We start from the raw sequence: 23159 nt of genomic DNA on the forward strand, positions 1-23159 counted from the left end.
AATATGGACACAAGTTCCTCTTGTATGAGACACTTTAGATTATGGACATTGACAGGGGGTGTTTATTAATCATGCACAGTGGGTTGATGTAAATTCGGGCTGTTTCAGGCCACATTACATTGTTGTTTATGGTTGATATATTATTGTAAAAGGAGTATTAATGTTATCTGTATGGCATGTTATATATAATCTAAGTTGTACATTATTTATCTGTAACATGTAACTTGTCACATTAAAATTAAAACACGTTTTCTATCCTGCATTCCTATTGATAGAATTTCTAATAGTGCAGCTGTCTCTAGAAGTAATAATTGATATTAATGTTGGCTGTTTTGAATATTCTTTGTTTTCTCCCCTGAATTATTGTATCCAGTAAGAGAACATGAAGGAATTAGACTGTCATGTATGATAATACTTTCAGTTCAGTTCACGTGAATAACATAAAAAAAAACACACACACACACAAACCCTTTTTCAATTTCAATGTTTAAAGTGGGAACTGTACTTTGTCGAAAAAGCAACACACAACACAAACAACAATGAAGATGTTTAAAATGAAATGAATGGAGTTTTACGTCCCACTTTTCTACACTATCATGAAGATGTTTCAGCAGAAAGTAAGTCTAGACTCAAAACTATGTGAATGTTTTTACCTATATTACAAATGGTTAATATCTTTCTGAAATTTCCACATTTGTTTGTTAGTGCTTACGACTTACCAACTTAAGCAGATTTAGTCCGTTAGATTATATTCTACCTTTCAACGTGAAGAGAGAGACGATTGGTGTCACATATTTCTCATAATTTTTGTGGCAAATATGCCAAACATGCTGTTGGTGAGTTGCTTGATGTTGTTAAGCTCTAATCAAGATTCGATTAAATAAATCAAATACTAACGATCCGATCCGCAAAACAAAATAGTGACCCGACGGATCAATTTGAATAGTGCAAGGGAGGTAACTGATATAATATTTGTGGAGTAAGACCGGTAATTCATTTGCCATCTTTTTCCATGTTAAATCAAGAAATTCAATTTTCTATAACTTTTTTCAGTAATCTTATTGGAATCTGTGCAATATGTCACACGAAAGCCTGGCCAATACTTAGTTTCTGGATAAAAAATTCAATATATCTTGAGCTAATCTAAATGAAAGTAGATCACTACATTTTTATCAACAGCCGCTCGACTGCCACTGCACATAAAACAACTATTATTAATATTATTAAAACCTGAAAGAAAATGCAAATTCAGACATCAAATTCCAAACCTAGATCAAAAAGAAGTTGAAAATGGGCATACGAAAACCCCAAAAGGGAGGGAGGCAGAGGATTGCTAAAATTACTCCTAACTAGGCCAAGCATTTGCATAAAAAGTTTTAGTACAGCTCCAGGGAGAGAACTGATCACAAAAATCAAATTAAATAGATAAAAAAAAATCTTACAAACATGCACAACAATGAGGAAACATTTCCTGATGACGAAAAAAGTGTCGTTGATATTAGACAGTTCCACTTTAAGATAAAGTAATGTGAGTCGACTCAATAGAAATAATATTAATATGGCAATTTCACATCTCAACCTGTGCAAAAACTTTTTGATAGTATGTCAATCAAATAGCCTAGTTATATGGCAATACGATGAATTTAAACCAGCTTATTCTAAAATTTAAATCAAAAGTCTAGAAATCTCAATATACAAAAACTAAACTAAACCACATCATGAAACAGTAATCAATGAAAACAATATTTTGATAAGAATATTTAGGGCTAAATTAGGACCTTTTTATTTTTTCTTATCAACTATATGGTAAAACCATCATGTTTTCAAGAATTGTCTGTATGTGCCAGTGTTCCGGGGATTTAGAAGCTATATCTGGTTTAGTGGTTTGAGAACTATAACCACCAGTAGTTTGGGTACACCTCGGGTTTTGGGGGTGAGTACCTGTTAAGTAAATTCTAAAGTAAATGTGATCAACTACAGAGTAATAATGCAACTATGAATCAATCTCTGATCAAACAACCTTAACTTTATTTCTAACTCTTTTCCTCAGGTTTCATTAGAATACAGACTCATCATTCCACGACTTTAATCCCTTAAATCTAATTGTGACCTGCAAGTTGCTTAAAATCGATGAAAACAATTTGAACCAGTGATTGGGGATAGCAAGACCTTTTAGCTTGTCACGTAACGCATAATAACAAATACAAGTTTTTGCCTTTTGCTTCACTTCTCTGATAATCACATTGAGCAAGTCCATTACTAAACTTAGAATTTTTTCTTCAGCTTCGTGATCCCAGTTTTAATGTAGAATTTTTATTGAGTTTAATGGAAATTGGTAAAAAGATCTGACATCTTGAAGAGTTTATGTAACTCTGTTCAATAAGCTGATGTCTTAAGAAAATAAAGGTAAATGTTATGTAATGTATAAAAATATTAATTGATTTATTCAATTGTTTTAAACTAATCCATGTACTGTTAAAATCTCTGTTGCAATAACAACCATTCATTATTGTGTTTATATTAATTCGCCAACAATACTTTTTGTGATAGCAAAGTTTTTGTTCCTTTCATTAAAAAAAGGTTTAAAGATTTCATCAAAATGCGTGAAGATTGAAATGTTAATATTAAGCCAGGTAAATATTTTACCGCCAACGGACAAGGAATAAAAAAAATCAATGCAATTTGAACTAAAAGTTTGTCGTTTTCTCTGTGGCTATGACGAGTATTCAAGAAATCTCAAAATCAAGTAAAGAAGCCATTGATCTGAGTTCGTGCAAATTGTGAATTAAATGAACGTGGCCAAATTCAAGCATGGTCGAAAGTGTTTTGTGATTTGGTCTAGTTCCATACATGCATTTCAGTCATTTGTGAAATATATACTAATCAACACAAAATCGGTGTTATACCTTTACATTTGAGATTAATGTCCGCTCAATTAACCTATATTTCTTGCGGAGTGAAGTAATTTTTTAACGTTTCAGAAAAGAATTGAGGAGGCTTGGCAGGTAATGGCATCTTTACTTAAAGATATTTTTCATTTGTTAACGACAGTATTTTAGGTGTTATCTGAACTTCATTAGCGACATCTCAGGTTATTGCAATCTGACAGTACAAGTTAAATCTTCTTATATATTGAACAATGAGACAGCAGTAACATGATTAAACTAACATTATTCTCACATAAAAAAATAAAAACACTTTTATCATCAATCACACCAACATGTACACTTCATGTTACACTTTCTTTTTTATCTTCATACACAATTTCTTACGGTTATTGTCTATGTATCTCATGCTTTGTATTACCATCTGTAATCTTTACACGCAGATCGTGTTCATATGTTGTTGGAAGTCTATTTTTTTTTAAATAAATAGATTCGTTTATGTGTACGAAAAGTTGACCACACAACATAATATGAAGAGTAAGAAATATTGAAACTTTATTGAAATTTCAGGTTAGAACTGTTAATTTCTTTTTACCAGATGAATAAATCAATCTGAATAAAAGTAGATCCACATATCTTGTCAATTTTTGCAGGTTGGATTTCTCAGATAAGCAATTCTGTGACTTGGCAATATACTTAAACCAATGTTAGACGCTGGCGTGGCCATAAAGTACAACTATAAGTCACAAAGCAATTGGTCTCTAGAAATGGAAATAACTAGGTCCCCATTGAAAAAATTAGGATATCAGATATCGTAAGGTGGGCGCTATTGTCGCTAATAATCGCCGTTGAGATCGCCACGGAATGTCTTTAGACAAGCGCCGTAACATCTTCATAAACGCAATGAAAAGTGCACCATTGATTTCACGGAATCGAGAATGTCTTTAGACAAGTGCCGTAACATCTTCATAAAGGTAATGAAAATTGCACCATTGATTTTATTAGAAACGAGCCCCTGATATAGCAGTTCGAGCACGACTGGAATTTGTGATTTTTAATGGATCTTTTTCTACACGTTTTCCGGCGTTCTGGTACATTATTGTCGCCACAAGATCGTAAATGATGACAGTCCTGTGTGACTGGGCTATGATCGAATAATGCCCGTCACCATTAAAATATAATACAAGCTTTTTTTGCTCTGGTCATTTCAAATAGTTCATATTGCGTTCTAAAGTTTTTGGAGCGTTTTTGTCATGTTTTATGGCTTATACCGCGCTTATAGCGACCTTAACACACTCTGATCCAATTTTCCATAGCAGTAAGAACGTCTTTCCGATGTGATGGGGCCTTTACCATAATGAAAATATTAGCTCCTATTTTATTGAAACAATCTGACATTTCCTGCGAGATTGAAATGGAGATCACGTGACTGAATACCGGATATTGCAGTGTGATTGGAAGATTTAGTGGATGTAAATTGGAAATGAAGGGAAGTTCTTGTTTGAAACACAAGTTACTTCACAATTCATTAAGACTTAGTTATAAATAGGAAATAACTCCATGGCATATCAGTAGTAGCACCATCAAAGTAACTTACAAATTGTTAAAAATGCGTTTTCAACCTTGTCAAAACACAGCCAAAAAGGGAATCCAAAAGCGTACTCCATGACAAAGGGAAGTAGCCCTTTAGGCGACTATCAGAAGCGAGGGAGAAACGAAGGGCCCTATGTAAGGCAAGAGAGAACTTTACCATCACTTGCAGGCATTCAAGCGTGATGTTTTTGGTAGTATGTTTATGGCTAGGATTGGATTAGCCACCATCGCAAAAAACGAGACTGAAAAGAAAATGTGGTCATCTTCGACAACGAAGGACGAACATCATCAGGACATGATTGCTCGGTCCGGTCCGTAGCCAGCCAAGTAAATCTAGGTGGGCAAACGTCAAATTAAGGGGGGCAGTTTAGGTACTCCCTCCCTTCCAGGATAACTTTGTGAATTGTTACGCATTACAGTGATTCTCTCTATAGAGTTATTGCTATTTTATTGCAACCGAGGAAGCTCATATGAAGCCTGAAAACACGATTTTCTGAAGCCCGGAAAGAACGTCGAAGTCAGAATTTGACATCATTTGCTTGGTTTTCTCAGTCGTCATGTGAAAGTCTGCAAACATCAAGTCAAATAAGTCAATCCTCCATATTCTATGTCGTCCAGCTGTAAATAATACGGATAAACCTGAAAGGATCATCTGGCAGACATGATTCTAATGGAGTTGTTATCCTTGTAATAATTATTGTTTCTTTTTACAAACCCTCCCCCCCCCCCCCCAAAAAAAAACCTCAATATATGGAATACACCAACACGTACTGAAATACCAATTATAAAAGGAAACTTGGTCGGTGAAAAAGAGAGAGGGGATGTTGTTTTATTTCCTGTTATTCTTGTCAACTTTGTCAAGTTAATCAGTTATAACTGACTGAATTAAAGACTGGTGTCACTTTATAATAATTGATGAAAATTGACAGATTAAATCAATACAAGCATACACTCTTACCTTAACAGTGATACAGTTATCATTATTAGAAATTCTGCCTGCCAGTTTTATTGTGATTTTTTGATCATGAGGACATATAGCTGCTTTTTAATTTATTAATGGGAGAACAGGATAAGCAGAATGTGTATACCTTTGCACATTTAAGTGTTTCAAGTTTTAACAGTTACTATGGATGCAATACAAAATGTTTAACAACAATTTCATGAGAAAAAATTTCTCGTATTACAGCAACCATATCAACAACACATTATTCTGTAAATCTGGTAAATAGCTGAACAATTCCAAACGTTACCATAATTAAAGTACAAGATAAAAGGATAGTATGCAAATAAGCTGGGTAATTCTGATAGAGAGTTTTGGAATAACGTTCTTTAGATAGATTAGATTGGTGGTTGCTGGTCGTAAACTGTCTTACTTCAACAATAATGTCACATTTATTTCATTAATTTGAAGAAAAAACTCGACTTCAGAATTTGACTCGCTAGGAAGTTTATACAGTTTGCGAGAAGAAGATGCTAATTCAATTTTGAAAATGGTTTGAGAAATAATTGAATAAAAGATTGAATGCAATGAATATACAATTCCAGAAGAACAAACTTAACAAGACCTGGTGTAATGAATGTTATTCATAGCGTTGCCCAACTTCGACTAGTAAGTAAGCAAGCGCAACATAATATGGAATATATTATGTTAACACGGACGTCATAGAAAGCACTCCTATGAACAATATATGAATAAGAATCATATCTTTAAATTATCTTTCATTTTTTTGTGAAAATTTACTGATCCCCTGAACCATTCCATTTTTCGGACAGTCTTGATAGATATTTTGTATTTTATGACTTCAAAATCTGTAAAAACAATTAATATTTACCACACAAACCTAAATACATACACCCTTTCTGCCCCTAGCAGGGCTATTGAAGACGAACACACAATTCTAAGTGTAAAGACATCGCGACTGAAAACAGAGTTACACTGATTTAATTTTAATACAAAAATATGTCAAATAATCGGGACATCCGAGACAGCACTTTCTATAACGGTAATGACAGAATGAAGAATATGAACTCCAATTTAAAATTGAAGTTAATTAGAAATGCAATTTTGACTTTGTAAACAATTTATGACAGCATCGATTTTAAGAGGTACATAGCGCAACAAATAAAATCAATTACATAACACGGACGTCATAGGGAGCACATCGTCAGGGCTGTAAATGGTTTTATGTGGATAATGGACTAGAAGCTTGGTTTAAAGAAGAAATTTGAATTTGCCAGACATAACAACGAATCGATCCAGTAATAAAGTTCCAATTTCCCTTCGCTTGATTGTGTTTTTACATCTTCATGTCGGCTACTTATCAACCTTAGTATAGCTCCAGTCAAACGTTAATCCTAAATAATGGTCTCATTAACAGGTTTTATGATCAAACATGGACATTTGAAGTTGAATCAGCAAAATATTAGTTTCAGATCAGTATCATCACCTCATTCTGGTTGTTTCTTTTCCCAACCTGTGACGAAAAGTGTTATATTTTTTGATTAAACCCACAAGTGTGTAAGCTTAAATACTAAAGAAAATACATATAAATATAACCATAAATTGGTGTGCCGCATTGTGGTAAATTACCGTAAAGCACCTATACTACAGACTTTAATCTGTCCAATGACAAAGAAACATATTATCAAGTCCAATATAAGGTCATTCAGGTTTGGAAAATACCACCATAAACTTTAATTCTTTGGGGACTGTAAAGTTTGAAAAAAATACCACTATAAGCTTCAATTATTCGGGGACTAAAGTGTCAAAAAAACTAAACTCCGATCACTTAATATATTGGATTTTCATCTCCCATTGGACATGTCATATTCACTCAACTCATAATATTAAAAGGTTTAGTATAAAAGTTTTACATGTGTATATAGCAGACACTAGTAATATACGACGATTTTGTCGCGATAAGTCATAATAAAGTCGGTTCTTTTGCTGCTCATTGAAATAACATTTTGTTTGTGACAGTTTGAATAATGTCTGCAATTCCTTCTGGGATTATTGCTGAAACCCTGAATCGTGTAAGTAATTACAGACTATATATAGCACATTTATATACACGGAACACTATAACAAAGTTATTATACAGAAAATTAGAGAACCGTATTGAAACTTTATAATCAAATGATTTAAATACATTTTTTTAAATTGCAATGAGATTATATCTATGCTTGTGTAAGAGAGCCTAATGTAATAAAGAAGCCTTTCAAAACAATCTGTAACAGTACATTACTCCTTACAATTGCTTAAACTCTGGTCCTCGAACCAAACTGGAGCATTGACTTATTGACGAGTGAAGGCAGTTTTTTTAAAAGCTTAGCTTGCTTGCATTATTGTTTGGTATCCATTTAGCTCATGACAAGCGAAGAGTTGCAGAAGACGTCGTTGAAATGTTAGGGTGCGTCTCACATTTATCATAGGGTATTCATTATTTTCTTAACAAGCGAAGAGATGCGGAAGGTGTCGCATAAAACGTTACCAAGTACAAAGTCGATTCCAAAAGTTTGGCCATCGATGCATCGCAGAAAATAATGGCACTCTATTTTCTAATGAAGGAGACATTAGAAATAATTCATGGTCATAGGAATACCAAAATAATATCATTAGCGACGTGGTAGAAACGAAACTTCGACAGATATCGACCACAAAATTTATTCTTGCTAATCTTGGGTTTCGTTAGATCTGACGTCTCTATAATATACAATGCCCTTCCATTTAAAAATAAATGAATGATTCTTCTACTGTTTGTATTTTGAATCATTAAGTCATGAAACTCCATTTCATTTCATTTTTGAACGCATCGAATATTCATGGGAATCAACTGAAAGACATTCATGTCACGAAATTACCAGAACGTAAAAAGACATCTTTTAAACCTGATTAAAAGGGTCATCATGCATCCTTGTAATCAACATTGCTTTAATATCTGATGTCATTAACGTCATGAATTTAAATCGAAACGATAAGAGTGTGAAGCCACAGGTAGTTTTTTGTTTTTAATGAAAAACGTGATAAATGAAATCTGTATTTGGCCCCCGTTCTGACTCCGGAAGTACCGTGATTAACTCCAACCCTCCGTAGTTCTAGATGTTTCATTGTAGCTTCGGACGTTTAAAATCAATTAACAGTTTTCAATTTCCAATCGTTTGGACAAACGGGCCAATGTGGTACAAAAAAGAAATGTTTTTGTTGTTCTGCCATGATGCAAATGTTGAGCTTGATAAGCCATTCACGTGGCGTGTTTTCAAGCCATTCAATTCAAGTTCCTTCTATGAATCCGATTCTGTACTTTAAAGATTTAAGTCGTTCCAAATGCAACCTATGTCAATAATGTTTTTATGGTGTTGTACGGAGAAGTGTATGGCTCATCAGCCTTGTTTTTCTTGAAAATCTAGTCTCGTTTCCAAAAATATCAGGAGAAATCAACGGATTTGAATAGATGATTAAGATTGTTAATAAGAACATTACCTGACTGTCTGAGTCTATTGGAATGTTGTTGAGAGATTTGTAATTAGATTATCCAGACCTAGAAGTGAAGTATTTCACTAGTTAATGAAGTCGCGTCTCAACATTTATTAGTTTACAATATAAACACCAATAGAATTTTAAGACTCTTACTTCACCAACCGATTCCTCTTCTTCCTATAGATTGTCAAAGTTTCAACACTTGATACGAGACTAGATTAAGGCATGGATTGATGCAAGTGAAATTCCATTATTAGACTTATATCATGATTGTGAAAAATATCAACAGGTGGTTAGTACTACATGGACATCGTTAAAGAGTAATATTGGACATTTCGACATATGATTTTTACATGGTATATAATTCTGTTTCTTCACTATTTCAGGCTATTCCGAACTTAGTCTCATACCTTTCTTATATCACCAAAGATTGTAAATACAGCTATTTGATTGGATTGTACGAATATAGCTATTGGAGCTCTGTTTGGTTGTAATCAAATCAAATTGCTGCATTCAGTGATACAAGAGAGGTGACTATTGTAGTGGTGGTTTCTGTGTAACCAGTACCTCCTTTTGTACTATGGTATGTTTTTACTAAACAACATGATCGAATACACTCAAACGTCGATGAACTCCTTCATTATTGTAATATTAACACCACCTCACCAGGCAAAGTTAATTACCAAAATTTTCTCCAAGACCAAAGTGCACGATAATCTTAATCCCAGGGGTACGATTAGAAACATACCAAGGTAAACAAATACAGAATACAAATGACTTGTTTAGTTTAATTAAGTCTTTTGGGACTTGTGGCTTCCAGGGAATATTTATTTTGAAATTCTACTTTATTTTCTCTTTGATTTGTAGAATGGTTTCTTTGCTGTATTTGTTTTGTTCTGTGATACACCTAATATATTAAAACACTATAACGTTCAAGAATGTATCCTATTTAGAAGACACATATCATATAATTACGACACAGGGTTGAGTTAATCGGTTGTGGTAGTTTAAGGAAATGGCCTTAAATTGGGTTTTCAATAAGGATATAAATAAGACTACGTTGGCCCTTCTGATTCTATAAATAGATAGAAACTAATATAACATAGAGTTGCCATGATTTCATGTTAAACCCCTAAGAGCGCATCAATTGATCGTACTCATTTCAATACAATAAGTATGAACAGGAACGTGTTTCATCTTTGAGGAATGAAAAATCAAAACATAATGCCAAGTTATAATCCCTGAATTTACAGCCAGCTGAACTTTGAAGTTGGAGATAGAAGACACTCGAAACAGTGATTCTGTGAGTAGTATTAGACCTGGGAATATGAACTGTTTGATGTTAATCTCATAATAGATTACAATGTTCTTTATTCTGTATTAATATTGTCTGATGTATCAGTATGGGTGTTTAAATATTACCATAATACAGATTACCATCAACTTACAATGATTAAATGATATCCTATTCCTCGACTCAGGGTGATTTTGGGAAAAAATGTCTTTGATACGATATAAGGAATTATTTATGTTACAGCATGTGTGTAACTGGCTCACAAGACAGCAGGATTTAGCATTCATGGTATAATATTAATATTATGTAAATAGCCTTCAGTACTAGATGAACGAAAACACACAGTTCCTTCAAAATTATCTCAAATTAGGAATTTCTTTTCCTATGTCTATTCTGTATAAAAATACGACTCTTGGCTTAGTTAAAAAAAATTGAGACCAAAATATGATTGGTCAAAAAAGGCGCATCTGTCCTTTTAACATCTCTGTTTTAAGAAATTGACCACTAAAATTGATTTTTAGATTTATTTCTGAAGCAGCGATGCCAAGTACACAAGAAAGATTTTGTTTTAGAGAATGCATTTTAAATCTAGGTTGGGCTCTATATATCTATATAAGTTGGTTATATATTTTATAATACTGAAATCAAAGCAGATACCATAAAGCTACTGATCCAAACATTTGAAGGACAGAAACCCCACTCTTTGATGGTTTCGACTCATGCCATTCCCGACCTAATCTATCTTTAATTTAGAAGATCAAATATTTTCTTGTGTCTTTTTTCCTATTTTCCTGAACACGAGCACCATTTTCATCTTGTTCGCTTTGTTGACTTGTGGTTCTAACGGTTGAAATTCTAGTCTGAAAGTTGACTGTAAATGATCTGAAGACACGCAATAACATAATGAACTCGGTGGATAATGATTGGAAATATTTACTCAGACCATTTCATCCTTTTGTTGACATTATATCTTTTATTACATTTCTTTTCTGATTAATCCATTGCTCATCTTGTATAGTGGTCGTATTGGTTAAACAGACACGATCCAATCTCCGTATTGGGTTTCACAGACAGAGGATTTTCTATTGGTGGATATTTTGGAAAGAAATTAAGTTAACGTAAATGCCACTCAGTATCGAGGTTGGTTTCAAAGTTGACATTCACGCAATTCACCGTTATCGAAGCAATCTGATGGTCAAAAGTCATTCGGAAATAGTAGAGCTTGATATTGTAGATAGTTTGGTGCGCAATTGGTCTGTACAAACATGACTTATCTTTCGATCTGGTTAATTTTGAAGAAAAAAAAGTTTTTAAACAAAAAATTTTGCAGTAATGTTCTGTGAGTTTTATTATTTTCTTAAGACGCTGCTCATGGAGATGTTTTAAAGTATACGATAAATCTAAAAGTATTTCAATTAATGTAAATGTAGCAGTTCTGTCGGTATACTAAAACTAGATGTCGATACGACATATACGATTATGCAGCGGCGAACATTTTTGTTCGATCTTGCTCCTCGGAATGTTATCATACTCCTTGTGGAAATTCCGACTCAGTTATCTTCAGGATCACGCTCAATAAGAGTACCTGTAATAAAGGTTGATGAGTTATTGACTCTTACCTATGGCTATTTCATTATCAATATGTTGACTAGAAGATGTCTAGCTTTCAATTGACTGTATGATTCGTCTCTTGTCAAGTGTCTTTGATGGTAGCCGACGGCCGTCTTCATATGATAGCCAACATTTCTCAGAAAGTTAATGAAATCTGTAATGAGGATGAAACCTTTTTCTGTTTTTATGACTCAGATTATCTCGTCAATATTGTAATTCCCATAACAGACGATGAAAAGGTAGACTTATCTATTACGTGATATGAGTATAACAATTGCGATTTTGCCTAATTTTTTAGATCCCTGTGATCTGAGTCACAGTCAGTGTTACATTTTCATCCATTGTCCTTCCATTGTTCCATCTACAGATAAAACGTTTATAATGCACTAGCCAAGCTTGGAAAAACATTTGGAAAATTGCTGAAATAAATATTGATGATCTGTCTATAGATGTTCGTACATCAAAAGTAGATCTTATAACTTACATCACGTACAACTTTGCATGCTGATTTTTATTTCACGATATTTACTGAAAGCTAATAGATATTTAAATGAATTAATTTCAATATTCAAATTCATTCAATCATGCGATTCTCATTTCTTTGAGGTGTTACATTATAAAATAAACAAAAACAGTAGAATTCCCCGTGGATACCCACGTAATAGAACATAAGACCTAATGTATCAGAGCGAGATGACCCAAGATTAATGATAAAATAGTTTCTTGCTTAGATTGTATTCATAGCAAGGTTTCGACTGAAAAAGGCTCTTATTTACTTATTTCACCTAGTTCAAGGCGTAAAAAATACAGTAACAATTTAAAAATCTGTCCATTTACCCCGAAGATGCAACATCCAGCTTCGATTTGGTTACTGTCATTATTGATAGTTTCCGCTGTTATCCAATCGTTTTTGTTACATGAAATAACTCAACAATATTTAGATGTCAGCCTTTCAATACGACAAGACTTATAGCCTGTAGAAATACGATTGCTGTGAACTGCTCCAAACAGTCTATATTGTATCCATTATTCAATTAACACAGAGCAGACACATCTACGTGACTTTGAAGTTGAAATGGAATACGAAATGTGGGCCCAGACTAGAATCCATTTCATTGTAATCATAGGTCAACAACTTAGACAATCAGATCATGGTATTCGTAAATTACTTTTCGTTTGGGTTCTTCGAAACAGCAATCTTAAGAAGTGGAGTTTCTTGGTTACACACACGAAATTCAATACACAAGTCATGAAGTCATACGTTAAAATTTAATAAAGGTCATAAGAATGCTTGATACAGTAATGGTAGAAAAATCATATTCAAGAGTATATATTATAAGCTTTCGACTTAATTTCTCGACCAAACAGATTCTGTGAAAATAAATATTCCCCTAATAGTAAATTTGTTTTCCATTGTATGTAGCATGGTCGCGATTGGTTACAGTGAAAAAAGACACGGATAACACATTATAGAAGGTTATTAGTCAAATAAATGACGAGATTAAAGCGTTGCAGTATGGAAGGTCGACCGACTCGTAGGCTTTGGTTGATACAGTAAGTATTTATTAGGACCGTAAAGCGAAATTGGGAAATTTCTTAAAGGTGATATCTGGACTAATATTTCAAGAATAACGATTGTAACAAGAAAGATCAAGACAGAATAATATACAGTCTAATTGATGACACAGACTAGAATTGTTCTAGCTAAAACTATCTAAATCTATTGTAATGTTATCAATGGAATGGCGGGAACTCTTAGGTAACTCTCAAGAAACTTTATAAGACCGTCTACCACCGGACTTTCTGACTTCTTTATAAACTATTGTGCAATGATTGTTAACCTACACGTCACATCATTAATACAAATGGCAAAAAGTTCGCAGATTGCCCGGAAACGTACATATACAAAATGACTTGTTCTTGGGTATTAAATAATTTGATGTTGACCAGAATCAGAAGAATTCATTTTCTGTAGCTGTTGACCGTTTGTAAAGTAAAGTGCCTAATTGAAACGCCTTGTATACTATCTTATTTTTTAACGTGAATGATCTGGTATATTTTTTGTCGGTTTTATGACTATGCATATTGTAACTTCTGTATTCAGTTTGTAAGCATGTAAACTATTGAGAACGAACTCCACCAGGTGTTTTTTTTATTACTAAAACTGATAAATTTGGTTTCTATATTAACAATTTAAAGTAAGTACATGACGTCAAATCAAAATGATTATGTGTCGTTTTCATATTTATCACTAATCTTTTATCAAGACTGTAATAGTCTCTTTCTTGTTTCAGTCACTTCCTGTGAAGTTTGTCTTCGCGAAATTGAAAAAAGACAGTTGTTTGAATCATTCTTTTGAAAAATGAAATTCAATGATAAAGGTGCAGTGAAGTGTAACATCTAATATAAAACTATTTATGATAAGAGTAATAAAAAGTGTAACCAGATAATTGGAAATGGAAGTATTGAAGAAACATGCAGAATATTACATGCTATAAAATCTATTTTATTTTCCCTGTCATTAATGGTTTCATCGTAACATTCGTGCAATCACTCATGTTTATTAAGATTATATATCTTTGACAAGAAATGTCTTAGGTTTATTAAAAGTATTGTAGACAATTTTTTAAGGAAGGGTGTACATCGATTAACTCCGTCAAAAGAACATCCGGTGTTTGTGAATTTCATGTAAAAAATCCGAAGAAATGTTCAGACCAAGTTTTTATTGATTCATAACGATTGTTTTTCGGCTGTCTGATCAGTCCAATACCCATCTGGGCGTAACCTTACACGGAAGTAATATATGCTGCAGATGGGATATCGGTACGTTTAGGGCCAGACATAAAATGTCACTTTTTATTGGAGTTGCTACGATCCATATACGTTTGAGTTGCCTATTGGAAATTTATTTCTGGTTATAATTGTGTTATTTTTTGTAATGGCTGTGGTGGCAATCATATTTCTGACTTTTTAGATGCCTTCACCTTCCAGTAGCGGCATGGTCAAATAAAAGATTGTGTAATTATGATTCAAGATAGTTATAAGTTAAATAAACCCCTGTACAATGGTCAGAGTCAGTTTAACCTAAAGATACTGATAGGAGTAGATCAGATTTGATGTAGGTGTTCCACCTGAAAGATACCAGTTACACCACAAGTAAACATTATGTAATAAAAGTTTATTATAGAAACTATTATAATGTGTTTGTGTAAGAAGGTTTGATGTCAGTTGTAGAGGAGAAAGTCAACATTGTTAATGTATCAAATGGAACTCAAAATTATATTGATAATCAGAATTAAAGCGTTTGTATGTGAGATATATCGAAAATCGTCTTGAAAATGTCATTGTGCAACTTAAATTTCAATGAGCATTTAATCGTGTGATCATGTTTTATGTAGTCCGAGAAACAGAATATTATTTAATATCAGTAAACCTTGAGGACAGGAACGGGGAATTGGATCCTTATTTCGTAGTATTTAAAGAGAATGACCTGATAAAGAATACTGAACAGTTCTCCAAATATCAAACGGTCTATTATTCAGCCATTCAATGTGTAGGGGTAAATCCAGGTTTTTACTTCTGACGCGGCTGTCATCCCCCATACGCTTGTATATTATCGATTGACGGCGTTACCGTCGTTAGCGTCATGGTCCCAAATGAAAACTCAGACTCTCGCATAAGAAGACACATTTTCGGAGGGACAAATCGCAATTTGATCACATATTTAGAATGCGATGTGTCACCAAGAGCGTACATGCAAGCAATTTTTAGTCTCCGACAGCAACAAGATGATTTTTATCACCTTGTGCTGGAGCTTGAGGTTTCTGCAGCTCGTTGGACCAATAATTCAACATGATCGTCGGTCACATCGGATTCCAATCGGTTAACATTTGATGTGTACTTTGAAAGAAATGCCATCTACCACTAATGACCGTATTTTGTCTGTTTCACGTCGGATTTGTTGTTCTGTTTGGTACTTTGGGGTATTTGTACAAATGTAAACTCTTAAAACTTAATTGTTAGACAAAAACACAGTTAACACTCTGTAAATCTTAATGGGTCAGATGAAACACTGCGATGAGTTACACTGTGGTGAATTATTTTTAAAAGAATCGTCATTCAAGCGCCACAAAGAGATGGACCGAAATACTACAATTATTTATATTTCCACTGTCTAATGTATCCTTTTCACAAAGTTTCCGATTGATAAATTATATTTCAAAAAGATTGCCGTTACAAAAATAAGGCGTCAACAGCAGCCATAATGCTCAGGAATGTGACCACGTGACCCACTGCAGTCTACGCGAATTAGTATACATTTCTTGTCAAAGGGTTCACTGTGACAAATACGGTGAGAGTGGAAATATAAAGGTACTGTGATTATGACAGTGTCGGGTGCACGAATTCACACAATTCGATGTCGGGTAGGCGCAGTGATGAAGTGCCTTCGGAAAGTTTATGGAAAGAAAAGAGATACATGTACAACTTGTTATGGGGGCATGGGTGAGGCATTTCCCGAAAGAGAAACTGGTGCTTCCCTTTCCTAGACGTAACAACTTCCTGTAGGACAAGGCGATATTGAATTAAATGTTTTCATAGAGCATTTCTCGGAATATACGTGTCTACCATATCGATACATCGCTTAAATGTGTGAACCTTACTCTCATTTTTTCCATGTCTGTTTCTATTCTGGCCTATTCAATGTACTCAGTGTGTTGTGCAATAGCTAACTGAGATTGGTTGAATGGCAAGCGCACATCTTTAAGGTTCAACACGTGCCGACTCACCGGCTGTGAGGGTATTCTAGTGTTTGAAGACAGCTGACAGTGTCAGACAGTGTAGGACTATGGTGGGAAAAGCAGATTATAGAAGAACAAATGCAATCTTTTTTTCAGGACCAAATTATCCATAAATTTCTGGAAGTCATCCCTTTGTCGGTATTGTAACAGGTTGACCCCCGGGTCCAAGGCTTTTCTGACGGACGATCTCAGTGGAAGAATGCAGACAATGATTCATCTTTGGATATCTTTATATTCTAATTTTGTATCCTCTTTTTCTGTCTCTCTAATACATGGACATCAGTATAACATAGTTGTATAACAATATTTTAAATAATCAAACAAGGCAACGTTGGTTCCTCCACGGAGAAGTTATTTACAGGTTAAATTGGGTGAATGGTGGGAGATAGTCTGTTAGGAATTTACAAAGGCATTGCCATTTGATCAAGCTCATTTGTTATGATGCGGCTTGTTAAAATAACATGGTCAGAAAATAGTTCGTGAGAAAATTACTTATTTGTCAGGATTCTGTTTGTCAGGAAATAATTGTATTGGGATTCGGTTTGCCATGTTAACTGTCAGGAAATAGTTTGTCAGGAATTACTTATTGGTCAGGATTCGGTTTGCCATGTTAACTGTCAGGAATTAGTTTGTCAGGAATTACTTATTAGTCAGGATTCGGTTTGTCAGGCTAATTGTCAGGAAATAAAATAATTTGTCAGGAATTAACTTGTCAGGATTTGGTGCAAGGCTGTGACAATGTGACATGGTTCAGGTTGTCAGGAATTTTTATCCGAGCCTTTATATTTTACATAGAAGTGTAATTTAGATCGTTCCTGACACGTTCCAGATTATTCCGTGTCAGGAAATAGGTAAGAGTAAGGTCTTACTCAGTTGCCTGTTAAGAGCTATCTATGGTGCCTTAGCGCTTTCGGCCTTTTATAACCTTGGGAGGAGCCGATTAGCCAATCGGAAGCCTGCATTTTTCCTGACAGGTACTACGTTTTCCTGACAAGTAGAATTTTCCTGACAAGCAAACTTTAAAGTTACAATTAAAATGAAATCAATTATGTTATGCCATTTAGGGCTTCCTAAGACTTTTTAGAATGTACAATAGTTATTTTATATGATAATTACCTTGCGTAAAAGTACCTAATTAATTATTAATTAATGCTAATTAAATTAGTGTTTTAGACTTAGAGGTTATCCGAGGTCAGCGTAAAACCAGAGTGCACGAATCCTTACACAAACAAAAGATAGTGCACATCTTAGTTACAAAGAAGCAACGTTACTTTAGACTTAAGTATTATTTACAATGTACCATGTGGAGGAACCTTACTAATCATAACAATAAAATGTCATACAAATATTAATGAAAACAATAATCCCCCCATTTACAAATATCAACAACAGATCCATCCACATACAACGACAACAAAAAAATGGCTGCCGCCATGAACAGTTCTAACTTGACGTTACGTTATTATAACATCAATGCATAACAGGACTTAACACATCTACTATAATCCGGGATCTACCCATCCGTAAAAGGATGCGGCAAAAGCGAGTCTAAATTTTTAAACAATGCAACAATCACATGCATTCGACCTGTCAGTAGCCTAACCTAACCATCGTTAGTAAACAATAATAACTTATAAACAAATAGCTATTGGCCCAAGCTACATTAGTGTATTTCATGCACAGCAAAATTCTGAAACCATTCTGTTCCAAGAATAAATTAATACGATTTATGCATGACTTCGTATTTATAACATCTCCCCCCCCCCCCCACCCTCCTCCTTCCCCCCAATATGACAATATGGATAACCACACCCCCTCCCCCCAATACATGACAGTATTGTTCAGGGGATTCGACAAAAACAAGCTGTCTTGGTGAAGATTTTTGTTTTCGAAACAACAGCATGAGAAGAAGTGCAGTCAATTAGATAAGTAGATAAGACAACAATGATATAGATGTTTTAATTAAATATTGAACTGTAACATTAGTTAACATACACAGAATAAAAACATTTGATGTTTTATAACATAATATCACAACAATCTTACAATCAAATATAAACTAGACTAGAAAAAAATTTAAACAGATATGTTCATCTCAACAAAACATTTCTTCTTTACCAGCATATTTTAACTGATCCAGACAAAACAAACTTCAAGTCTCCAATTTCTTGTCTATGGTGTCCAATTGTAAAAGATATGCATCGCTAATTAAAAGAAGCTGGCATCTCCTTTGATGTTGCAGTACTGGCATTGTAGGGATAAAACATCAATGTCTAATTATCACATTTGATGTGACTTAAACAATAAACATTATAATATACATATACACTGTCAAAATATCACATAACAATCTAATAACATCAAATATATATTTCAAAAGATTCAAAAGATCAATTAAAGCTCACACAACATCCTTCAATTTTAAATTTACGTGTAAGCTTTAATAACTGAATATTTCAAGACATAAACAATTTAAATACTTATAGAATGGAATAAAATAGACAATTTGCCTTATTTAGTTATTAATTTAATAGTCTGATAACTTTGAATGATATTATAATATGTATTTTTTAAATTAAACGTGTCAATTAAAGCTTTTCACTGGATAATTCGAGACCAAATTAAAACAGTCACTTTCGTAAGTAATAACTATATATTTTATTGACTAATGGAGTTTTGTTTAATTCTGTATAAGTGCACGTAATTCGTTAACAGTGGTCCTTCAAACACAAACAATGATAAATGATCAAACTGAAAATGTGATATTTGGGATATTTTATATGGGATGTTATTCGCGTCAATAACATCTTCTTCTCAATTTTCACCAATATCTTAAAAATATTGATGTTTCAGCCAGAGTATTTTTTTTTTAATATTGAAAAATTAATTTGATTTTTGGCAAGTCATGGTTGTCAGTGCTGACATTTCTCAAGATTCCAATCTCTTCAAATTGGATGCATAAATAATTCTCGTCTAAAATGATTAGTTTCTTGATTCATTTGGGTAACTCATTACCGATAGACATCTCTAAAATATCCTCTATTAACTTAGTTTATAGGCAATCTGTCGGTAGAAAGATGACTCAGTCGTATCATCCAAGTGAGTTTAATTTTCAAATTTATTATCAGATGTCACAAGTTTAATAACAATTTACCATTCAATACCAAAAAATCATTAATATTAAGTATTATAATATTGGATGTCAATAGGGTTGGAATACATCATTGTTCTTGATTGTACGACCTACATTTCAGATTGTTAGGATATTTTATAAGGGTTACTTTTATGATACAACTAAACTAATTGAAGTGTTAGAATTAGTACCACAGGGGTTCAAGTAGAACCTTATAGAAGTAATTAACCTAGAACAATTATTATTTGACATGACGTTTCAGAGAATCCATGTGGACTAATATGACGCATATTAATCTTCGTATTCACCAACCTGGTAAATCTTAAATGTTCGATGTCTATTCACCAAAAAATACCGCCTAAACTGACTATTTTGCAAGTCTGAACTAAGAACACGGTAGTGATATAATTTCTTGGGCAGATATTTTTAGTCTCCCCCAGAAGTCTGAATTGTTTTCAAGACAAATGACATGAGTTCTCTACAATACCAGACAGTTCATGACTAAATATCTATGGAATAATCTTTTTCAGATCAGCCTAATTGCATATTTGATTTTGTATTTGTAATAACGTAAGTAGAGTCTCTGTGGTATTACCGAGATTGTTTTACGAGAATTGTTAAAGATAATAAGAGACTAGAGGTTTGAGAAATAAATTATAACAGACACTAGTATTATAGATTACCTATTTAAACAGACAGGGTAATGAGAGTTGAGTATCGCCATAAAATTATCAGGCTATATTCAGTCGCTATCTTGAAAACAAAGTAATAAATATAATATTATGCAAATAATGGAACCACTGTAATACCTTCCACAACGTTTACCCTACATACATAAGAATACTGAAACATTCTCATTAACGGGCAGAACAAAAAGGACTTTTTGGAACCTCACATGTTGCCCATATTATAGTGCCGTAATATATAGGCGACCTCTTACTTATTAGTATTGTCAGCTTCCAAATGTCACCAGTACAATATTTTGTAGTATACTAATCCCGGCATTCACCAAACAATCTATCACATCATAATTATATATCACATTTATCATTGATACAACATTCAGATATTCAAATTGTAGAGAAAATTAACAAAAACTAACTACTGAATGCAGAACACAATGCACCATCAATATGCTCGATTTTTATGAGCTCGTGTATAAGAAATTAAGTCTCGACCATTAAATGTCCAAGATAACTAAGTTGTAAATCTGACCACTGATTCCTGTTATCTGAAACATTGTAACGTTAAGAATTTGATTGTCACGAATTGTCATAAAATAATTGGACTTATTTAATAAAAGCAATTCAAAAGATTTAATTAGATATTTGGCACAAAAAGCAGTTCTCGTTTCAGCATGAGCAAACAACAATTGAAGAATAACAATTCACACCAAAATACCATAACATACATGGACGCCATATAGGTCGGATTACACGTTCTTTTACAGTCTGTCGTTGCTTCAAAATTAGATGTCATCATTTAATTTCCTACTAAATGGTTGATTATACGTATTTATCACCCCTGACGTGGACTGGAATTCAGTTTCACAAGAATTCCCTGCCATAAATATGGAATGTAAAAGGCGAACGATTGAACATCAGTCGATACAATAACGCTCATTTTTGATTGCGCAATCTGAGACAGGAATGATTTAAACTGAGATCAAAGAATACATTAATCTTGGAATTTATAATAGTTACAGCATGTTGTTGATAAATAAATCGGCAGTACATGCTAAATGAATTGAATTTATGAATAACAATGTGGAATGATATCAAAACGTCTTAATTAAAAACTAATCAACGTCCATGTTTACTTCAGAAACCATTTCATAACTTAATGACTGGACTGTGAAAAAAAATATTAGTTCTTGTAAAGAATTATGCAGAAAGTACACTCAAACATGTAAAATACGACCACCGTGGTAACAAATATCTCTTTCTGCATCGATTGACGTACGGCAAAAGACATATATATTTATATAAATTTAGTGGTTGTAATGGCAATCTGTTTCAATTCCCCGTGTTTTATGAATAGAGTACTAAACAAGATGATCTGATCACGGTCAAATATTCTTAGAGAATAAACCACGGTTAAATGATATATGATATTCATAAGATTAATATCTGGGATATATTGATTTCTCGCCTTTTCTCTTAAGATATCTTTCTTTACCATTCTCAAAGATTCCATGCAGTCAGCAGAGTTAAACAAAGAATGACGACTTTCATCTTGAGATTTCTAACATATTCAGCAAAAAACTTCCTTAGCTAATCTATCTTGATTAGATGTCACTTCCGTTTCATTATTACATTCAGTTTTAACTGGGTCAGAGTATTAAGAAAGTATCGAACGCTTCCCAGTGACATTCATTATAATGAATATGTCATTAATGAAACGAACTCCACCACATGCTGTCAATTTTTTGATTAATTCTGATATTGAGCAGATAAAAAGCTAGAGAGAAGCTATAAGCGATATCACAATATGGCGCTACAAGTATCTGGTTTAAACTAATAACCTTTTCTTTTGATCATAGAATAATGTGTCAGTTGAAGATCGGACTTGCGTTTATCACCACGTTCTAGAGTTCCGGTTACACAATACCCCATCTGGAAATCTCCAGGGTCTATATTCGTCGTTAGAAACATCCTAAAATCCGGGGACGAAGAATCCTTAAAGCGTCCAGTTATAATCATTGTACCGTTACCTTTATCTATCATTTTACCCTTGGTGCTTGTCTTTTTAGGTCCGGTAACCTCCACAATTTTACATTTTGAGCGACTCCACCAATATGTTTTGAGTAACCAGTATGTGATGAGAGCTGGTTGAGCCCAACCTTCATAAGGAAACATTAAAACTTTAGTTGGACAACCTTCATAACTGAACACCTTCCTACAACACTTGCCACGAGTTTCATAATAAAATAACTGCACCATTTTGATTTATTCTGTTTTTAATGATGTTTTCTTATATTACATTCCTCTGAAATAGAGAAAAGATCATGGTTATTACATTTAGCCACTCCCAGATTTCGGGTTAAGGAACTACTCAAAATTGATACATTATTCTCAATCTTACATGCATTGGGACCAGTCTTTACAAAATTAAATTTGGTTTTAATTTTTTTTTTGGCCCATCGAACCTTAGTCTCAGAAACGGGAATTCTGAAGATTATTTACATATATTCAACACTCAAATCAATCCTCCAAAATGGCGCACCTGTACCTTAAATTTATTACTAGGCATATTGGTCATGATTTCACATGTAAGAATCCATGATCGAATAATACACAAAAACATTTACAATTTATTGCAATAAAAACAGCTCATGAATAACGGCTGAAGTTTAGATGATTTATCG

The 23159-nt window shown here is 33.5% G+C and overlaps 1 protein-coding gene across 1 annotated transcript; it reads right to left on the minus strand.

Annotated features, from left to right (window-relative positions):
- Positions 1-22308: 22308 nt before the first annotated feature.
- LOTGIDRAFT_111605 (hypothetical protein) lies at positions 22309-22734 on the minus strand (the record flags this gene model as incomplete). The annotated part of the gene is made up of 1 exon (XM_009049777.1): positions 22309-22734. One exon carries the CDS (start codon positions 22732-22734, stop codon positions 22309-22311), a length of 426 nt encoding a protein of 141 aa, XP_009048025.1.
- Between the last annotated feature and the right edge of the window lie 425 nt (positions 22735-23159).

Source organism: Lottia gigantea (genome assembly GCF_000327385.1).
Source record: "Lottia gigantea unplaced genomic scaffold LOTGIsca_14, whole genome shotgun sequence".
Lineage (NCBI taxonomy): Eukaryota > Metazoa > Mollusca > Gastropoda > Lottiidae > Lottia > Lottia gigantea.